The sequence below is a fragment of the Pristis pectinata genome, chromosome 16 (assembly GCF_009764475.1).
Source record: "Pristis pectinata isolate sPriPec2 chromosome 16, sPriPec2.1.pri, whole genome shotgun sequence".
Lineage (NCBI taxonomy): Eukaryota > Metazoa > Chordata > Chondrichthyes > Rhinopristiformes > Pristidae > Pristis > Pristis pectinata.
Window position 1 is genome coordinate 16,769,598 of NC_067420.1, and position 21,439 is coordinate 16,791,036.

The window sequence follows — 21,439 nt, forward strand, 5'->3', positions numbered from 1 at the left end:
TGTGCCATTGAATTCAACCCACACAAACACAAATAGGTCTGTTTTGAAATGATGACATGCTTCCAATGAGGACAAGACAGAATACAGTGGAGTAGAAATCTGTTCTTGGTCTCATGTACTTAAGACAGGATAAAGTATGCACATCTTACTCAATTTGGTTTTATTGATTTCAATGTAGCTATGTTGTTTTTGGGCCACTATTTGCAGTGCATTGCACGTTCTTAAGTTTCATCGTATGAACAAGCTTCTCGTGAATTCCTCATTGGATTTAATAATAAGTATACTATTTTATGGTCTACAGTTTTGGTCTTCCTCACTTGGAAACATTTTCTCCCTAACAACCCTTTCAAACCCTTTAATCATCTTAAGTACCTCTATCAGGTCACCTGCCAGCCTCCTCTTTTCTATGGAGAAGAATCCAAATTGTTCAGTCTTTCATATCTTCTCAGTTCTGGTACTATGCTTTTGTACCCTTTCCAATGCCTTTCAAGCTTCTACTTTTTGTTTAGATTTACTGAATAAAGAAATCACAGTTTCTCCAACATGGATGAGTGAAGCTTGACTTCCAATATTTAAATTGCACAGGTTATTAATGCAGGTCTCTAAAGCCCTAGTAATTTGCATCTAAGTGTGTAGAATGAAGATGATGAACAATGAAGATGATACAATCAAGCGTATCAATTGATATCTTCAATTATTTTCTTAGCTTTGAATATAGGAAACTCTTACTTAATATACCAGCATCAACTGCATTGTAGCAAATGTAAATAATGTACTTCTCACCTTTTCAACTAATATTTTTGCAAATAATTTTTCATTGTGACTTATCATACATCGAAAACTAATTACAGCTGGGCAATAAATGCAGCTTTTCAATGTTGCCTGTAACTTGAGAACAGAAAAAAAATACTCTGCCTAAATATTTAATCTCATCCAACTGCATTGTAAATAAGGTTGTCAAGTAGACAGTTTAAAGGAATGTCCAGTGCAATTATTCAAAGGACATGAAATTACTTTCAAGCCCAATGGACTAGAATTCACAGTCAGCATGGAGTTGCCTGGAATTACCATTGGTTTCTGAAGAAATTTATACTTCCCTGCACAATCAAAAATGCTCTGGAGAACTAGCTCAATGTGAGGCCCTGAACATTGATCGGGACTTCCTCTGTGTAATGATGTTACATAGATGTGACCAAAATGACCCTGCCCATAAAATAAATGTTAGACAGCTGCCAAAGTGACACTCCTAAAATAGCTGGAAATTTCAAAGGTGAGAAACATATCTCAGAGATTGGAACACACTAATTCATTCAAAAGTATTCGACACTATTAAATCTTTGAAACACTTTTGAAAGCTAAATTAAGAAAACCAGAACAAAAGCACTTAAGCAATGAAACAAAATCAAAACCAGTTGGTGCTCACAGATGTTCACCCCATTGAAATAATTGGTAAGCACTGCTTAGCCCAGATACAATATGGTGCAGGATATTCATGCAAATTCTGCACCATAAGTTGGAAATTCCTCACCATAGCTTTCTACTTCCTTGTAGGGCTCCTTGAGGAATCAGAAAACAGTCAAAGAAATTGGAGCAAATCACTGATTGCAGTGTCAGAACTCTGTGCTTGTGTGTAAATGCATTGATACCTTAAAGTTGCTGAGCATTATGTAAGGAAATGTCAGCAGTTTCTGGAACAGTTAACTCCATAGTATGATTTATTAATGAATACCATTGGATAACATTTACAAAACAAGGCTATAAGCACAGAGTCCCAAGGGTAGAATTAGAGAATGAGTTGTAGAAATTAATATGTGTCTTTGCTGAAGACTCTGCTTCTGTTTCTCCAGTCCACACCCCCAGAAAATAGGCTGTATGGGGGTGTATCAAGAGGCTCCTCTGCCACAATTAACACACTTCTTCAACACAACCTGATAACATTCATTTTCTTTCTCCTTTTCAACACTGGTTTCATGAAAAAGTTACGAACAATTGTACTTGTTGGCACAATTTGACCCACCAGATATATCATTATATATGTTATTCACTAATCTCTTACAGTTTTCAATAGAGATTCTGTGTGAGTTAATAAGGGTGCTTTAAGAGTAGAAGTCTCTCAGTTCTCCTGTAAATGTTATATCTTCCTAATTTTGCAATGGTTAATTGAGATTGATTTCATTATGAAAGGAACTTTTATAACAATGGTGCTACAGAAACTCATATAATCAGTTCCTGATCTAAAACAGAAGCCCAGATGATTGAACCCAATTCCCTAACATATTATTGTAAAGACCAAAATATGTAATATGTAAGAACGTTGAGCAGGCACTGCCCAACTTCAGCTGTAAAATGAGAGGCAAACTGATTTTTTAAACGTTTCTGCTTCTGTTTTCTATTGAATATTACTTGTGCTGAAATCACTCCACTAAAAGTTGTCAACTCTGTTCTATTTCAATTCTGCTACAAACTACATCCTTCATTCATCTGATCTGGTTATTTTTGGGTTGTTGAACAGTTATGTTTGTTATGATGTTCTATTTTAAGCTTAGAAATGGAATTCATTATGTCTATCGGTAGTGCGGTGAGATATGACGAGGATAGCTGAGGAAGATCAGAACTTGTTAATTGAATCTTTCGTCAAGTGAAATCATGCATCGGCTTCTGAAAACATACGGTATATTCTACTGACAGAGGAAGGATGAATGGCAATAAGGGGACATATAACAATTGAATGTTTGCTAAATTCCACTTTGTGGAAGCAATCCTGCTCATTGTGTCAGTGTTTTTTATGGATTCCTTAGTTTAGCAGGAGAGGAAAGACAAGTACAGTCACAGTCCAGGCTGTTATATGAGAAGTTCACACGTGACAGAAAGTGGTATTTGCATCATTAAGTTAGATTTCAAGTATTGGTGAAACCACTGTTTGAACCTTTTCTAATAATCATCAGTACATTGGCAAAATTATGTTCAAAGCTTTTCATATATGCACAAATTAGTATTGCTTAAAACAGTTTGGAAAACTTAGCCACGACTTGTACTGTTGTTTTCTTAAAATAGTTCAACTAATGGATGCAGGATGACTTGGAGTTTAAATCATCTGGAACATCTTGTTTACACCCAAAAAACTGGAGTCTGCAGATTTTATTTATATACAATACCCAAACACTTATGTAAATTTTCCTACATTGTATCTGAGACTGCACCTCAAACGTGCTTCATTTGATGAAAAGCTCTTTAAGATGTGCTGAGCATATAAAAGTTGCTATATAATGAAGCCCTTTGTTTCTTAAGTTGAGATAGCATATAAACTGTCCCTTGTTATCTTATGGAAAGTCTTAAATTTTTTGATGTTCACCATGCTATTACTACCACGTTTACATGAAGATATTGATCTTGATGCTGGAAACAGCTTCATTATAAAACAGGCAGATGAGAATATTTGCTGCAACTAATTAAGTGGATTTAACAGTATAAGTGAGGGGATAGTCATTGATGCTCTATCCTACTGGACTGATACAGTGAATGAGGTTCTTTGGTGCTTTCTGCCCAGGGTGTCTGGAAAGAATCCAAAAAATTGTTGTAGCAGTGCAATGTAGTTTTAAAAATTATCAGCAGAGGTTTTCTGTAATAACTATATTTCCTTTTATTCTTTCAGCTCAGAGATCAGCCCATGAGCTACCTATGGTGGAAAAGCAGAGCACAGACAATTGTTTAGTCACAGGTGGACAGCAAATGATCCTCAATGGTCAAAACTTTACGACTGAGTCAAAGGTGCTTTTCACAGAGAAGACTCCTGGTGAGTCATGTTGTTCTTTTTTGAATCTTATTGAAAACAGAGTGAACTGTATCACTGATCAAATTTGAAAAATGTAAATTGCATTGCTCGATCTTCCTGCATTTTGTGCACTGAGGTTATTAAATGAAGGATGGTATTCTGTTGCTTGTATGTGACCTTGGTTGCACAAAACTTTCCAGACGTTGCTCTGTTCCTGCAACCTAGTCACTTATCTGGGCATGCTGCACTGTGCAAATTATGATGTGTGGATTATTCTCCCTCTCGTGGATCCTTTGAATGAAGTGGCAATGTATTTCAAGGTAATTCTGTACTATGAACGTATATATTTGTTACAAAGCAGTTTGGAATTGCTTGTAATTGTTTAATTAAAAAAATAATTAGTGTACATATCCAAATGGAGGATTTATTATTTCAGTATATAATGAGTAAAAATCACTCCCCGATTTGGAAAAGAAGCAATGTTGGAGGCAAAGGAAATTTGTCTTTACATTGTTCTAACAACATGTTTCAGCTTTAAAATCAGAAGAGCTTGCCCTATTAGTTGAGGATGTCTTTTTCTATACTACTATCTTTGGATTCTCAGAATATGATTATCAGTTGTGAATCATTTAGTAGTACAGAATTAACATGTGGATACTAGGATCTGGGCTGATATTGTTGATCTTATTTCAAGCAATAGACAGAAGAGACTTGGTTTCAGCAATATGTGATTAATTTGAACTCAGATCTCAAAGGTCAATGACGAGTGTCAAATTTACGCATCAGTATTATTCTGGCACCCTCACTTAAAGAGAAGTATAAATGGGACACTGTTTACTTGCACTTAGTAACAAACATTATAAGAGGGCTATCAATTTTTTTGCACAATTACGCTGATAAACACTTGTTGCATAGATGACTGAAGTGGGAAAGGTTCACACTGGTGGACGAATTAATATGCCTGCGATAAAACAAAGGAACTTCAGTTGACACATGGCCTGAATCATCAGAAGGTGATTGATACAAGAATGAGGACAAGAGTTTTATTCCACAGCTGTAACATGGACAGTTCAATAATCATAAAATGTAACATTACGCTATCTACAAGAAGAGACTGAATTAAAGAAACAGTTGTGGGGTAGGTTTTAGAAGCATGTGCTCCCGGTGTGAGGCCTTTCCTGTTCACAACATCCACTGCATCAAAGCCACAGTGTTACTCATACTTACCAGTGGGAAAGCCATTGACATCTGCCACCAAACATGCATGCAGCAGGTGACTTTGTACTTAGGGGGGTGGGGTGCATGTGTACAAATATGCTTTTTATGTATATCTATTCATTAATCACTTAAATATTGAGAATGCTTTTATTTATTGGCACAAAATTATGTAACTGTACAGCACAACAACAAACCATTCATGCTTTTTGCACTCAACAAAACTTCATCTAACCCTATCAGTTTTAAATTCAATTCCTTCCTTCCTTCCTCATTTGTTGATCATAAATTATATTCCATTCTTAATACTGCAACTGAAGTATTAGAACTGGAAGTTAGAAATAAGAGCTGTTTTCAAAACCTATCACATTGAGAATGATCTTTTCACACCCCTTCTATGAATATTGTGTTTCCTGTAGCACTGACAGGATCATTCTTCAGCTGTACTGAAGCAGATTATTATCACTGTTGTACATTTGGATTTTTCTCTGGTACTTTGCTTGTACAGGGATACCAATATTTCAGTTATAGCTTGAGTGACAAACCTTGCCCAATGGCCCTTCAGCATGAACATGGGACTGGCAGCATGAATACCATCACCCATGTGCTATAATTGGAAAAACATCTCAGAAAAATTTCAAATTTTGGGATTGTGCAATGTTAGCTGTCCTTTACAGATTCAGTTGATGTTGAAGTTATTATCTCAAACTGAAATGTATTTAATTACATAAGATATGTAAGTCGGGGCCTGGAGTATTGTGTACAGTTTTGGATCTCTTGTCTAAAAAAAATATACTTTCCATAAAGGGAGTGTAGCAAAGACCAGGTAGATTGGTTCCAGGAATGGTGGGTTTGTCACATGAGGAGAGTTGAGCAGATTAAGCCTGTGTTCTCTGTAGTATAAAAGAAAGAGAGTTGTGTTCATTGAAGCTCACAGAATTCTTACAAAGCCTCAACAGGCTGGATGCAGGAAGGATGTTTCCTTTGGCTGAGGCATTGAGAACCAGCAGTCACAGTCTCAGAAAAAGGAGTCAGCCATTTGGCAATGAGATGAGGGGAAGTTTGTTCACACAGAGGCTGGCAAAGCCATGGATGCTCAGTCAACGAGTTAATTTCAAAACAAAGATCAATGGATTTCCAGATATTAAGGGAATCAAGAGGAATGGATATAGTAGGGAAAATGATGTTGAGGTAGATGATCAGCCATGATCTTGATGAATGGTGGAGCAGGCTCAGAGAGCCAAATGGCCCACTCCTGCTCTTGTATCATGTGCTCTTGTGTTAAGGAAATTACTTGTGTTCTTAGACTAGATAATGCAGTTTGCTATTGTTGCACAAACAATGCTTAGGTTCTTAAGTCTGCTGCTTTTGATGTGGTCAGATTGGACTGGCAGGAAACCAAAAGTTAATTATTGTTAAATGTAATGTGTGTTTCATAATTGCTGCTGCATTTGTGCACAATGCCAACTGGTGCTTAAAGTTGAAAGCATTGAAACCTGGAACAGGACGTGAGACAAATGTAGCTGCACAGCAATGAAAGGAAGAAAGGCAGGCAGTTACTGCAGTTAAGTTCCACTCATCAGCTGCCACTCACTTTCTAAACATTTAATAGAAGCTGTTGTATTAACTAAGATATACTGTATAATATAACAACACACCGCCGCATCTTTTTTATACACCAATATTATTTATTGAATGTCAGCAAAGATCTGAAAGTATTTGTCGTCTAAACTGTCCAGGAATGGCTTTAAAAAAATTAATTGTTCTGGAGGTGACTCTCAATATATTTGTTCTACTGAGATTCATCCCAATGCATCGATGAGAAACCACATGCACATAATATTACTTACACCAACCCACCACCTCCCCCAACCTTACTCTATTGACTTACTCAGACACAGTGACAACTAATTATAAGCTGAAACCACACCAGGCAGTTTCCCCAGATTCCTATAAATGTTTACTCTCATGGTTCACACATCGAGAATCAATTAACATGGGGGACATTGAGAAGTTAAACACAGAGAAAGAAGGACTTGAATTTATTTCGCACTTTTCACAATCTCACAATGCTCCAAAGTATTTTAAAGCCAACAATATGTAGCTACTGAAGTGATTTAGGAAATAAGCATTGGACTTTTTTTCAGTATTTGGCAATAATCTGATACAGTGATAGAGGGGCATGCTGTCGTTATCAAATTATAGATCGAGCATTTGATCCTTTCCCAGTGTCTTTGCTTTGTCCTGAGTGTGCAGGTTTATAATGTGGCAGTGTTCCAGAAGCACTAAATCACCCACTGCTGATATGGTACATGTAATGAGTGGAATATTTTCAAGTACCATCTCGCTGATACTGGGCAACTGTGCAATTAAAGTTGCCTTCGCAAAATTATGATTAATTCCCGTCTTAAAATTAGTCTGAACCTGAGCTGGCTGAGGGTGATTTCGAGTTTGCTCCTGTCTGTCCGTAGCTCCCTGAAAACCCCAGTCCCAATTAAATCTGCTTGCAAGCACTAATGAGCTATTTGACATTAGGGGGCTTTAGGTCAGTATTCTGCTGATGCAGATTCCATATTTGTCCACAGATTTTACTGGATTGTAACGCAGTATGTTGGCTGCTCTGAAGTTTAATTTTGAATAGTTCATTTATATTTATTCAAATTAACATCTATTCTTGGAGAGAGCTGATGGAAATGAACTCATTTCAGATTCTACTTAAGACAAATGTCATTTTCAATGCATTTTAAAGTTATATCTAATGAAAGGTACCATTCAGCTCATGATTGATAGAAAGAAAGAAATTTAACTCAAATTGAACCAGATGAAACAACATTGAACAGGATCTGGTTTATGTATGTTTCCTTCATGTAACTTTCAACAATGTGAAATGTCACCAGTATGTGGAAGAAAGTATAAGAGGGCAGTATGCATGTCCAAAATATCTCGACTGATTTAATGGAAGTGACAATTGATTTGGTTATTAGATAGTTAGATAACAAAGCAAAATTTGAATGACTAAAATGGAGACAAAGTCATTTTTTCACACTAACGATGCCCTTCATTGAGATGTGTGGTACCAGAATCATGCTAAATGGAATAAACTCAGATCAAATATGGGTAGCTCTAAACTGGTCACCTGTGAGACAATGTGGACCGTAGGCAACAGCAACAGCAGATATGTACACCTGCATATTTGTAACCTGATGGTCCAACATAGCCCTCACTCTTCTATAACTTTCAAGCTAGGGGATCAACCAAGGTTAAATCAGGAGTGCAGAAGGGCATATCAGGAGCAGCACTGGGCACATGAGGTGTTAACTTAGTGAAACTGCAAAATAGGAATACATGAGGACAAAACAGTAAAAACAACAGGCAATAGACAGAGCTAAGCGACTTCATAACCAACAGATCAAACCAACACTCTGCAGTCCTACCACATCAACTCTTGAGTGATGGTAGGTAATTGAACACTAATAGGTGGAAGAAACTCCAAGAACTCTATTCTCAATATGGTGGGGCCCAGGATATATGAATTAAGGCTGAGCATTACAAGCATTTGCCAAGTGGTTAATCCGTCTTGGCTTCCATCAGAGATACCCACTATTACTGAAACCAGTTTTCAATCAAATCAGTTTGCTCCATTGAATATGAAGAAATGGCTAAGAACATTGGATATAGCAAAGATTATGGAACCAGACAACATCCCAGCTGTAGTACTGAAGACGGCACTCCAATGACTAGAGTTATATCTCATATAAAGGAAGCTGGTTATGATTGTTGGAAGTCAATCATCCCAGTCTTAGGGCATTTCTGTAAGAGTTCGTCGGGCAGTAACCTAGGTCCAACCATCTCCGATTACTTTATCAATGACTTTCCTTCGCTCTTAAGGTCGGAAGGATATGCTTGCTGATGATTGCACAAAGTTCCTTCACGTCTTCACCAAATGAAGCAGCCCACACCAGCAATCAAGCATGTACTGATAAGTGGCAAGTAAGACTTGCACCACAAAATGGCAAGCAGTACCATTCCCAACAAGAGAGTGTGTAGCTTTGATGTTCCATGGCAATGCCTCAACTGAGTTCCTCATCATAGACATCCTGTGGAACACCATTGACTAGAAACTCAACCAGACCAGGGGCAAGTGCAGGTCAAAACCTGGGTTCTTCTGCGGCAAGTGATTCACCTCCTAACACCCCAAAGCCTTCTCCCCTTCCCTTTGAGTGTCAAAACAATTTAATTTCTCCTGCTGCACTTAATTAGTTAGTCCTGTGCCACCCTTTTTAACATTTATAATCTTGCTATCCTTTTGCAATGAGGTGACCTTAGCTCTTACTATTTTGAAAAGATCAGATACTATATGTCTGTCTCAAGATTTGTCAAAAAAATTTCTACCTCCAATTAAATTTCACTCTTCCCTTTTTCACCTTTCTTTCAGAAAGAAAAGCAAAAATGGTTTGCATATTCCATGTTATAATAGTACAATGGATAATCAATAAGCAATTCTTTTAATACTCAGAATTATATTTTGATGTCAGTCAGCTATTGTGGAACTTTGCAAACACTGAAACCCCAAAATCTTTCAATTGGTAGTAGTTATTGAAATGTTGGGATTGTTTGCATCTGGAATGTGAAAACATTACCGCTGGGCCAGGCAGATGCCAACTCATGACCAACATGAGTGCATCTCAAAACAGAGCAACATTGTTTTTGCTGGTTAACAAATCTTGCATTCTGAATTATATTTAATTTCACCCTGTTTGAATCCATAAACTTGCTGTGTAGAATTTTTGCGAACATGAAATTTCTGGGTTGTAGGTGACCCAAATGCTCCGCAGCATGAACAGTTTGTGGCTGATATTGTCCAACAATTTTTTGGAGGTGACTTCATTTGAAACCATTCCTGGTGAATCCTGTCTAAGTCAACAAGGAATGGTGTATTCTTGATTTACTGAATAGTTTCACTTGGCTTTATTGGTGTACTTCCTTAGCAATATATCTCATCTTGAGCTAGTTATTTTTCACTGCATTCCTAGTATAAATGAATGAGCAAAGTACACTTTCTTGAAACTAGGTATAGTTTTATATAACTCTTTATCAATTAAAGAGTTAAATAAGTAACCAAATGTCCATAATTCTTTGAAGGACAGAGTAGTGAAGAATTTTGGATGATTTCCATACTAACAGGAACAATCTGGAACTTTATAGCCTTTAAACTCTTTAATTAATAAAAGCAACCACTTGCAGCAAGTTTTCACTGGCTGTTGTCTTTGTATGGTGCTGTGATGGCAGTGGGGCACTGGTTTATAGCTTACCTTTGAAGACTGCTCTGGCTTTTTGCACTTTTATTGAGTTTTTAAAAAATAAATATAACAAAATGATGTTGACATCTGATCTTCTTTATATAAGGAAAGATGTAATTAGCAAAGGCTGGCATAAGGTTGTGGCATCCCTACATGGCAACAAGTAATGAAATCTAGGTGTAATCAATCTGAAAATGTATGGATTTTGACTGACAATTTTTATGTAGCTCCTTTAGGTAAAGCTTCAAAAAACTCAACTTTTACTGCCATCGTAGCCAGGTAAAGGTGATATGAGTTGAAGTTTTTTATTCACCTCCATGTAATGGTTTTAAAAATTTATTTATCACACATTTTATATTGACTTGCATATCAGTTCATCATTAATTACTACAGATGATTGAAGCCACTTCTAATCTTACTCATTCTATTTTCTTGATATATTCAGAGGAAAATAGGATTCTTGGAAAAGTGTTAAATGTGTAATTGCCAATAAAAATTTCGATCTAATTGAGACCAAGAGTTCTGCTTGAAGTGCAAAGAGCAATCTGGGCATATATTGCACTCAAAATCGCACTTTTTCAGAGGGGTTTTTCAGCTCAAATTTCTTCTCAAATTCATTTGCATATCACTACATGGAAATTCTATCATGAATCATCATGATCAGGCAGCATTTTGCTTGTAATATTTTAGAAGAATTGACAAAATTCCTTCATATGTTTGAGTGGTAACCTGGTGCAATTTTATTAATATGCCTGAAAATATGTTCAGCACTAAAGATCATGGAAATTCAGTTTGTGCTGGATATATTTTGCGGCAGAAATTCCTCAATTTTTGAGCTGTCGTGTATTGTCTGATTTAAGATCAATTGTTCTGAAAGAAACCAGGACAATCTAGCTGAAACTTCAGATCTATATGCTAATAAAAGAAAGAAAGGGCTACATTCAGGAGCATGCTCCATGGCCTGTGCAGTAAAGCACTGCCTGGTGAGTTTGTAAACCACAATGTTACATGATCAATTCCTGACATGTGGAAAGTTTGTTGATCAAGCCATGGCAGCAGTGAGATGCTGCAAATGAATTCAGTTTCTCTGGGTTAGGAAAATAAATGAAAGGAAGCAACAATGTTCTAGAGTGGTGGATCTTCCAGCAGATAGATTCTTTACTTCAATCTTTGGATCACGTATCTTTTGTGCTGGAAATAGGGATAGATCATGGCACAGTTAGATCAAAGGGGCAACTCGGACTTCTTAAATATTGGGCCAATAGTCTGTGTCCTTATTCAAGTTAAGAATAGAGACAATGACAGGGAAGTAAATAGAGTGAACTAGAGTCAAATTCAATACAGAGACAATAGTAAAGAGAATGAAAGGAAGGAAGTGTTTTACGATAGAAAATAAAGCAAAAGGAAAAGTAAGAAAAAAGTAATTAACACCTGAAAATGGCCTAGGAACAATTTGCTACCTTTGGGAGTGAGATTCTTACAGCTTCACTGTTCTGTTCCATCACTGAGGCTGAAAGGGAAATAATTTTTCTTGGGTGTTAACACAACTAATTCAGAAGCAACTCAAATTGCCCAGCAAATTGTCTAATTGGAACTTGTGCAAATCTCTGCTATGCCACAAGTTGATGGGTAAAGCTATGAAATTGCCACTAATTTTCTCCCAATATTTTTGGGCCATTGGTTTTGGATCTGCTCCTAATTTTGGTCCAGTGGCCTCTAACAGAATGTTTGTCTGTGTGGTTAGGGCCCTGCTTAACTTTTATGTTTCTCTTGGTGAAATAGTCTTCTGAGAATCCTTTCACTCGTAAAATAAAAAGGCCATGATCCAATTGAACTATGTTTAGCAAAAAAAAGTCTTAAAGGGAGCAGACAGAAGAATATGGACAGAAGCAATAATCCAAGGATTAAATTTTTCTATTTATATTCAAAATTACTTCAAATTTTAGATTAAAAATTATTTGTTTCTCCTAATTTTCTGCTTTCTGCCCAATCTTCTGCAACTTAAGGAGACACCAGTAAAATCTGCAGAGATATGCATAAACTGGTCTCAACCAACCTTCCACTAACGTGACAGTGGTTGATCAGAGACAGCTACCAGGAATTTCCCAATAAGCCAGCCTGAACATAACACAACAATGCAAAACGATCTGTGCCACTTAAACCTTTTGATGTTTGCAATTTGCTGTTCAGCAAAGTATATCTTGGGCAAATGTTTAGTTTCAACTCCACAAATTGCAAAATGCAAACTTCAAACAAAAAAGAGCAACTGCTGTGCACAATCCCTGCTGTATAAATTCCCAGTATCATTCTTTTAACTGTAAATGATGGCAAATGGCTCCCATTGCAATAATTAGGGAGAAAAGTTTCATTACGATGAGAGCCACATTGATTCCTCCACAGATGTAGCTAGGCAGTTTTAAAATGATTACTTTAAATTCAATTTCCTTCAAGAAAATAACATAATTTATTTTTAAAAGGTGTGACTTCATTTTAGAATTTTTAATACTGCTATTTGGGAATTTTCATTGCTGGGAAAGGATTGACCCAGTTGATGATATTTATTTTTAAAATGCTATTATTTTTTCCAGTGAAGGGAAATGTGTGTTCAAGATGTTTGGACTGCCTAAGTCTTATTATAATCCTGTCCACCCATCCCCTGCATTTCACTCAAGTGCATTTTCAAGCACTTAGCCAAACGCAGAAACTCTGCTGGCTAGAGCAATGATTAATAGATCAGGTTAAATGTTCCAAATGTGGCCAAGCATCTTGAGAATAGAGACCTGGAAGATTATCTGATGAGGTTAAGGGGAATAGATTGGCTGGAAAGACAGAAAACTAGCAGAGAATGTTGGCCTGTTTGAGAAAACAGAGAGAAGTAATTAAGGGCTGTTTACATGGAGGTTAGAAGTGGGTAATAATTTCCCTCAGGATTTAGTTCTGGCCACTATATTTCTCTATGATATCTCTAATTTGTATATAACATTAGAGGGAAGAATATCAAGTTTTCCAAGTTGTATTAGGTTGAGCGAACATCAGAAGAAATGGATATTTATAAAATTGGAAATTAACTCAAAGTATCAGATGGAACTCAATCTCAGAGAATGTGAATCAATGCATTGTAGTGAGAATATAGCAACAACAACAGAAGTCTGAATGGAAGTAAGAGGCAATGCTGGAGAAGAGTAGGGAGTTTAGGAGTACATTTTAATCGGTACTAAAGGTAACGTCCAAAGTGAGAAACATTGTGAAACAAAATCAATTATATTTTAGTATTTATCAAAATTAGGTAGAACATAAAAGCCAAGAAATGATGATGAGTTTAGATGAGACCTCTTAAAAGACCGTAGAGGTTATTGTGTCTAGTTTTGGGCTCCAAACTATAAGAATATTAGGCATTCAGGTGGATTCTCTGAGATAAACCCAGCTACAAGGATGCATAAACATGAATAAAGATTTAAAATTACAATTTTGTCAGAGCAGCAATGCTTACAAGGTAATATTATAGAAATGTTTAAAATTATGGAAGTTCACGAGTGAATCAATAGATGGTTGTATTAGTTGAAGGATCTTAAATAATGTCTAAGGTTCAGAACAGAACACTTGAGAAACTCCATTGTGCAGAGAATCCTGAGGCCATGAAAGTTACTTCTGGGATTCACAGATGAGGTAGAAGATATGGCTGGGGATTTCCTGAGAGCTACGTCTTGTCTACCACTTTGGTTTCTCCAGAGATGCAGTAGAATGTCCGCATGCATGCACAAACTGATGGGTAACAACTGATAAAGTTACAGCAGTGAGGCAGGAGTATTTCAAAGGAAATTTCTGCCTTTGTCAACATTGCGGGGTAAGTTGGTTAGATGAATGAAGAAAAAGGGGATAAAGACAAAAGGGATTAGGTTGAGTAAATGCGAATCGAACTATGTTCATGTGAAAAGTTTGAGATAAGATGGACTGATTGGAATCAATAGCTTGTTGCAATGTTGTAATTTCTCCATATTTTTAATAGTCCTTCACTGACTGTATTAGAATGATTTCTCTGGTACTTACATCCCCAAATGTTCTCAACCATGAAAGCTGCTTTACCTCTGCAATACTGCTTATATCAATCTGTACCTCTCCTCCTTCATCATTGAAAACCTCAAAGGTGCTTCCTTTAACCTTGACCACTCCTGTGCCCTCCACTTGGCATTGCCTCCTTCATCCCTCATAAGTTTTATAAAATGCTGCTGGACCTCTCCTGTTTCTTTCTGACTTATGCTCACCCTTTATTCAAATCTTTGCTGATCTACATGAAGTCCCTGACTTCTAATGTATTATATTCAAAATCCTTGCCTGAATTTTTCAAATGCAGTCTCCTTCAGTCCCATTGTAATCCTCGGCCCATTCCCATCCTCTCTTCTTCTGACTGTGTCCCTTTATTGACCATACTTCACTCTGCCCCCTCAATTAGTTGTCTGAATGTTGTACTTTGGAAATCCCTCCTATAGCCTTTCTATCTCTCCCCATTTAAAACCAATACCTCTTAGGTCCATCTTTTTTGTCACCTCTTTTAACCTCTATTCATATAGCTCAATACTCTTTTCCCTTATGTCAGCCTGCAAAATGTCTTGAGACTTATTTTATGTTAAAGCCACTATATAAATAACATTATTATTTTTGACTCATTTCCAGACATATACAGACCTGTGATTAGGGAATGAGAGATTGCTCAATGAAAGGTCTTTATGACAATGAACAAAAGTCTGGTTCTATTGCCAAGTATATTGAACTACTCTAGATACATTGGTGGGTAATACATTCCTACCTGTGCTCCTTAATACATCATTAATAATAATACACACCAGGGTCATTTGCAGCCAACTCCCTTATTACTACAATGCTAAGAAAACTTGCTGTACCATATTTCTCATGGGCTTCATTAACAGCCTTGCCAGTTGTTGGATAGTTGCTGAGTTTGGACTCAATGCTGCTTTCTTCTTCCCTGGATCACCAGTAAAGGAAGTCAATGAAATGATATTGCAATGCAGGATAATCCCAACTGCTATGGAGCAAGTGAAAGGGCTGTAATACTGTAGTAAACTTAAATCCACTTAAAGACCAATTTGTCTAAAAAGCAAGTGTTCTAATCCCTAGACATGCTGAATTTTAGTCCCCCACTTTATGAGATGAAGGGTTGTTTTAAACACTGTGGAAGGGAAATGATTGATTTTCCAGCAGGAGATCAGCAGGCTAGGTCGTGTTCTTGGTTATCAGTTAGGGTATAACAGGCTACATTGGTCTTTCACCCCCTACATCCTTCCAGGCAGAATCTGTAGCATCCTTGATTTCTGAGGTTCATTCAGAGTGGGAGTAGTTGGATGTGGAATGAGTAGTTGATCCAGAAAGAGAAGAACTTGTTATGGTGTGTGAGCAATTTGACCTACAGCAAGGCTGGTTTAATCCAAGGTAGATAGCAACTCATTGTGTTTCTACCGTTTAAGCCAGAAATTGCAAGTTTCATTCCTAAATGGCAGGTAGGTTATTTGTGCAGTGGATGTTTCTGGGGCTGAATCCTCACAATGTTTAAAGTGCTGGAAGTAAAGGAAAGCTTGGACAGCTTTATTTTTGATACATTCAATGCAGTCATTACAAAGCTTCACCATAAGACCATAAGACGTAGGAGCAGAATTGGGCCATTCAGCCCATCGAGTCTGCTCCGCCATTTGATCAGGGCTGATTTATTTTTCCCTCTCAACCCCATTCTCCTGCCTTCTCCCAATAACCTTTGATGCCCTTGCTAATCAAGAACCTATCAACCTACACTTTAAATATACCCAGTGACTTGGCCTCCACATCTGTCTGTGGCAATGAATTTCACAAATTCACCACCCTCTGGTTGAAGAAATTCCATCTCATCCATACGATCACAGGGAGAACATGCAAATTCCACATGGACAGCACCGTAGATCAAGATGCCAGATCTGGAGGCAGCAGATATACTGGCTGCACTACTCTGATGCCCCTGGGAGATACAGATGGAATGGCTTCTGATGCTTTAGCCTGTAATCCACATGCCTGCTTGGTCCTGCAGGAGTGTTTCTACCTGTACACTATTGCTAACACAGCTCAAAATTGTACTGCTAGAAGAATAATATACTAAAGGAACAGAAAAAGAGAAAGTCCTGTGTGGAAAAGGAGACAAAGTGAAGGAGATGAGAGACAGAAGGGAGGAGGAGTGAAGGGGAGAGTGAAAGAGACAGAAGTGAAGGTAAAAATGTTGTGGTCAGTCACATTAAGCAGTATGTAATGCAATGGGGGTTTTTAATCTGTCTTAGCAATAATGAACAGGGAGGAACACTCACACAGGACAAGGCAAGCATGCAGTGTTGAATCATAATTTCGCTTGACTCATATACATTTAACCACATGTGGCAGACTAAAGGATGCAGATTCAGATTCAGAACATATGCTGGAATCGGTTGTAGAGCAGGCATCTTTTATTACATTGGTTGTGAAAAATATTTTATCATAAGTGTGTTATCCAGTCTTACACTGTTGTGTGATTGTTTCCTACATTTTTTTTAAACCTTGATTGTGAACTTGTAGTCTGGTTCTTTTATCCTCCAATTTCCCTAACAAGTAGATGGTGTGCAAATTGATTAATTGTGTGTTTTCTAAAATTGGAGCTGAAAATTTGTGCAGGACAGAATTTTTTTTTGCTGAGCATGAGCTTTGGCTACCCAATTAATGGTTTTATCTTACCATATGTCCTGTTCTGAGATTCAAGGTATAATCCAACTGGTTGCATTTCAGAATATGATTTTAGTAATCAGTGTATCAGCTTGGAATAGAAAGTTAGTTGACCAGGCAAGTGATTTAAGATTTTTAGTAACTGGATATTAATGTAGACTAACATGTCAGTACTGACACTGAATGATGTATTGCAGGTATAGTCCTTCGCACTTAGTCACCTTCATACAGAATACTGAACAATGATTGTACACTAAAATGTGGCTTTCCACTGGAGGTATATGTTTCAGTTTAAAAAATGTAAGAGAATTCCAATAATTATCAATTTATTGTTATGGATAAAGTTAATGTTCTTTGGTTCTACATTTCCAGGCAGGTTTACATGTTTACACCCAGTATAAAGTACAGCATAAAGAATAACGTTCATAAACCTCAAGATCTGTTTGTCATTAGAGTAGCATTATCCTGACAGTTGCTGATTTAGACACAAATAATGCCTTTAATTTGTTTTAAAATCATCTTAATTAAACAATTAAAATGTTTACATATTAAGGTTTAATCTTTCTCTAAAATGGCATAGGGAGGAGAAATGGAACATCTTTAACAATTTTGCAGAAATTAGAAATCTTTGGACTGGGTTCTGTTGATTTGTGAGCACATTTGGAGGGTTCGCAGCCAAATACACAAAAAGTTTGTAATGCAAGCTTACGTAGATTGTTCCAGTTGATAAATTTTATGGTGATTATGATCAGTGAGATTAAGTGAGAGATTAGGTGTGAAAGAACAGCTTGTTGAGGTTTGGATGGGCTGGATTTAGCTTCAGTTGGTGAGAGGTTGACGCTGTCTGTCGGAACCAGTGTATCAAGTGGGTAGCGGGTTATGGATATAATTGCACTGTTAAACTTGAGAGAGAATAAACTCACTGGATTATTTTTCAGGTATTTGCTGGTGGAGAGATGCTTCACCCATAACTACAAGAGCATGAGGTAAAATTGCCAGTGGGCTGCCCCTAGAGTGTAAATTGGATTAAGAGCATGCAAGATCTATCAGTTTCTCACCATTAGTACAAATGTAGAACATGACAGTGCTTTAAAATTAAGGGATTAATTGATACAAAGTTAACATTAGAAAAATTATACTTGGATATTGAATGTATCAGACTTCACAGTTTGAATTATTTTTTTCCTTGCTTAGGATTTTGCTTCTGTTAAACTGTTGAAGGGGTACAGGTACTAAAATTTGAAAAGCTGATTGATAACTTACATATTCATTGCTGATGAACTGAATTATTTTCTGATTTGTCAATGTATGTTGCATATTGGTGGCATGTAGACAGGATCTACATGAGACCTACTCATGTGTTTGATGGTTCTATGGCTTCCAGAAGTAGTGACTGAACGAGGCTTTCAGTGGAGTAGGCTGAACTCCTTTCACCTTGATGTTAATCTGAAGCACAATGGAGTGCACCAGCATTTAGTTTCTGCAAATGTAGCAGCTGCAGAAGAACACACTAATGACTTCCAATAAAATGTAACAAGTTAAGGTGAATTGTAGTTTAAAGTAGGCACAAATAGTTCCAATAAGAACACTAACATTTGAGTGTACATCCTGATGAGTAAATACTAAGATTGTTTCGGACAGTAGATTATCTATTTTAATGGAATCTATTGTACTGAACATCTCTAGAAAGCCTTTAAATGGTGGGGAGGAAAGTAAACCTTACTTAGTTTCTGCATATTTGGGAGTCCAGGGAACTGAAAACCACCAATCAATGATTCAGCCTGAAGGGAATACCTGGATTCGTGCTGCCTTTCAATTTAGTAGAGCCTTTGTTGTGGCTGGAGAACAGCTAATCTTTTCTGTAAAAGCAGTCAGCTTGGTTTACCTCAGTTTAGCAGATATGCTTAAGGATAAATTTTTAACCTGACGGGACTAAGGCTCCTTCACACATTAGGGTTTAATTCACCAATAAATTAAAAGAGCCGTTTCTGGGTTTACTGCAACACTGGATAAAGAACTACATTTAATTTGAAGAATGATCAAAGCAGCTATAAGTTGCCAGGCAAGATTATTAAACAGACTTGTATTAGTCAATTATTAATATTAATGTAGTCCACTTTAATGGCAATTTTACTTGTGCAATCTATATGTATTTTTTCAGAAGCTTCAATTATTCCTAATAGATTCTCACTTCAGCTTTCAGTTATTTTTTCATATTATCACTTTCAGGGACATCAGTGCTTCAGAGTAGTAATTTTTGTTATCTATTATCAGCATCTAACAGTCTCAAGTTAGAATGTATTGCATAGGTTAAAAGAAGATTAAACTTGGGCTGCAAGTCTGGTGATTAGAGCTAAGAACTACATTTCTGCTCAGGTACTAAATGAATGCTGGACCCCACCTCTGCTAATCCAAGAACTTAATATTTTTCTAATACCCTCTTGACTGAAACCAAACTCATTTTGTCAGGTTGGGCTCAAGTCAGGCAGCCAGACTCATTACAGGTATCCATCTGTTACAATCTGGGCTGAATTGAATTAGTTATTTTAATCAGATTCTCTGCAGGAAGTTAAGTAGCACCTTTGTTCGATCGGCTGCATTTAGACCCAGGTCAAAGAGATAAAAGGATAATGAGATAGGACATGTCTCGTTGAACCTTTATCTTTTATGTAATAATTTTTATATTATATTCTCTTTCTTATTGTTTTATTCTTTTCAATCAAATATTCATCTTGCTTAAGTAAGTGTTTGTAACTCTGATGAGGCAATTATACAGTGCATTTTCCACATATATGAAGTAAGATACATGTTGCACTGATTTAAAATAAGAAGCTCACCTGTACCAAGTTTACTAAAAGGCAGGTTGCATGCAGAGGTCTTACTTATTGTTGGCTTTGCACTGATTGAAGAATAATTGCAAACAATGGGTATTGGGTAGTTTCATCATCAATAAACCATGGTTTTAATGCTAGAATAACAGAAGAGAATGATGGTTGGAGTATCATACTTGTGCAACTTGCCACTGCATTTTTGTTGAAATATGCCTGAGCTAGAATATGGTATTTTGGAGACATTACCTAGACCTAGGGAAGAAGACTATAAGAAAGGCAGAATGACAGTGGTAATAGATTCTAGACCTGGGGTTCTTAGCAGCCATGACCAGGAATTAGAACTAGTACATTGCATCTCTGGCATCATGCTAAACGTTGTCTTGACGTGGATGGAAAACCTTTGGAGAAAATGGAAGAGCTTTTAATAGAGTTATTTGGGAAAACTGTATTTCTGATGGTTGAGGCATGCATGATGAGGGATAGTCACCAACTTAAAATTATTACTGATCAAAGAGAGGGACTGGGGGAAATTTCTTTTAATAGAGAGTTCTTGGAATATTTAATGATTAAGAGTGGTTGAGGGAGAAGCCATTGTCTTTTAAAGGGAAAACTAAAAACACTTTTGAACCTCAGAGAAGTTGAACTGCAATGGGAAGAGGGCTAGAGACTATATCTGACTTGCTGCATAAAAGAGCCAACACACAAATGATTACTAATTGGCTTTCTGTACTGTAAACTTCTATGAGTTGCATTGTGCTGAAGCGTTTTATAATTCTCACCCTTGCCTACGCATTTGATTTTAATATCGGTAATAGAAGAGAATAAAGGTAAAAGGTAGTAGAGAGATATATAACAAAAATGTAGTAGACTGCAAAGCAAAACCAAATAATGTTTGGAGCAAATTGCAATTGCAAGCACTTTTGTGAGCAGCTCAAACTGTGGTGTGCTTATAAGGAGTCTACTCAAGCAGACCAGATCGCAGGACTCCTGACGCGCACATTTTATAGGGGTGAGGTTCATGCTGTGAATGGAGCCTTGCTTTGGCTCAGGGACCTGGTTTTTATAGTTGAACAATGTTAATAAGGCTTGTGCTTGTCTCTGCGGCAGCCTCATTCTGCCCCACAAAATTACATGCCACAAATGTGGCGCTTAGTGAAATGGGCCTGCAACCTCCCACATGGCTGTGGGATGCCCGAGGAGACTCACAAGATCAGCCTTGTGCTTGAAGATTTCCAAGATATGAACATTAAAATAGAAATTTCCTTTGAAAATTAAGTTGAGATGCTGAACAGTTGCACTTTCAGTTTGGTACTGATTAAATAGAATTCTTTGTAGCCAAAATGTAAATCAAATGTTACGTTTCCAAAAATACCAAACTGCAACTATAATTACAGTTTCTTAAAATATACAGCATGTTGTGAATAACTTAAAATGAGTCATCGTACGGGACTTTTTGTAAAAAGAGTTAGAATCAGCTTCAATGCAATACATATTTCAATAGATTAACATGTTACTTCAGAAACTCTTGGTTTTCTGTTTCAGCCAAATACTGGAATGTTTTGTAAAATTAGGTAAAACTTCGCGGCGATTGA

At 37.0% G+C, this 21,439-nt stretch overlaps 1 protein-coding gene across 3 annotated transcripts in view; it reads left to right on the forward strand.

Moving 5' to 3' along the window:
* The window catches only part of nfatc2a (nuclear factor of activated T cells 2a), a 137,985-nt gene that overhangs the window by 56,007 nt on the left and 60,539 nt on the right, over positions 1-21,439 (forward strand). For all 3 annotated transcript variants that reach the window (XM_052031460.1, XM_052031458.1, XM_052031459.1), the window contains exon 6: positions 3,653-3,793. In XM_052031460.1, coding sequence (XP_051887420.1) covers positions 3,653-3,793 — 141 coding nt within the window. The remainder of the gene's footprint in view (positions 1-3,652; positions 3,794-21,439) is intronic.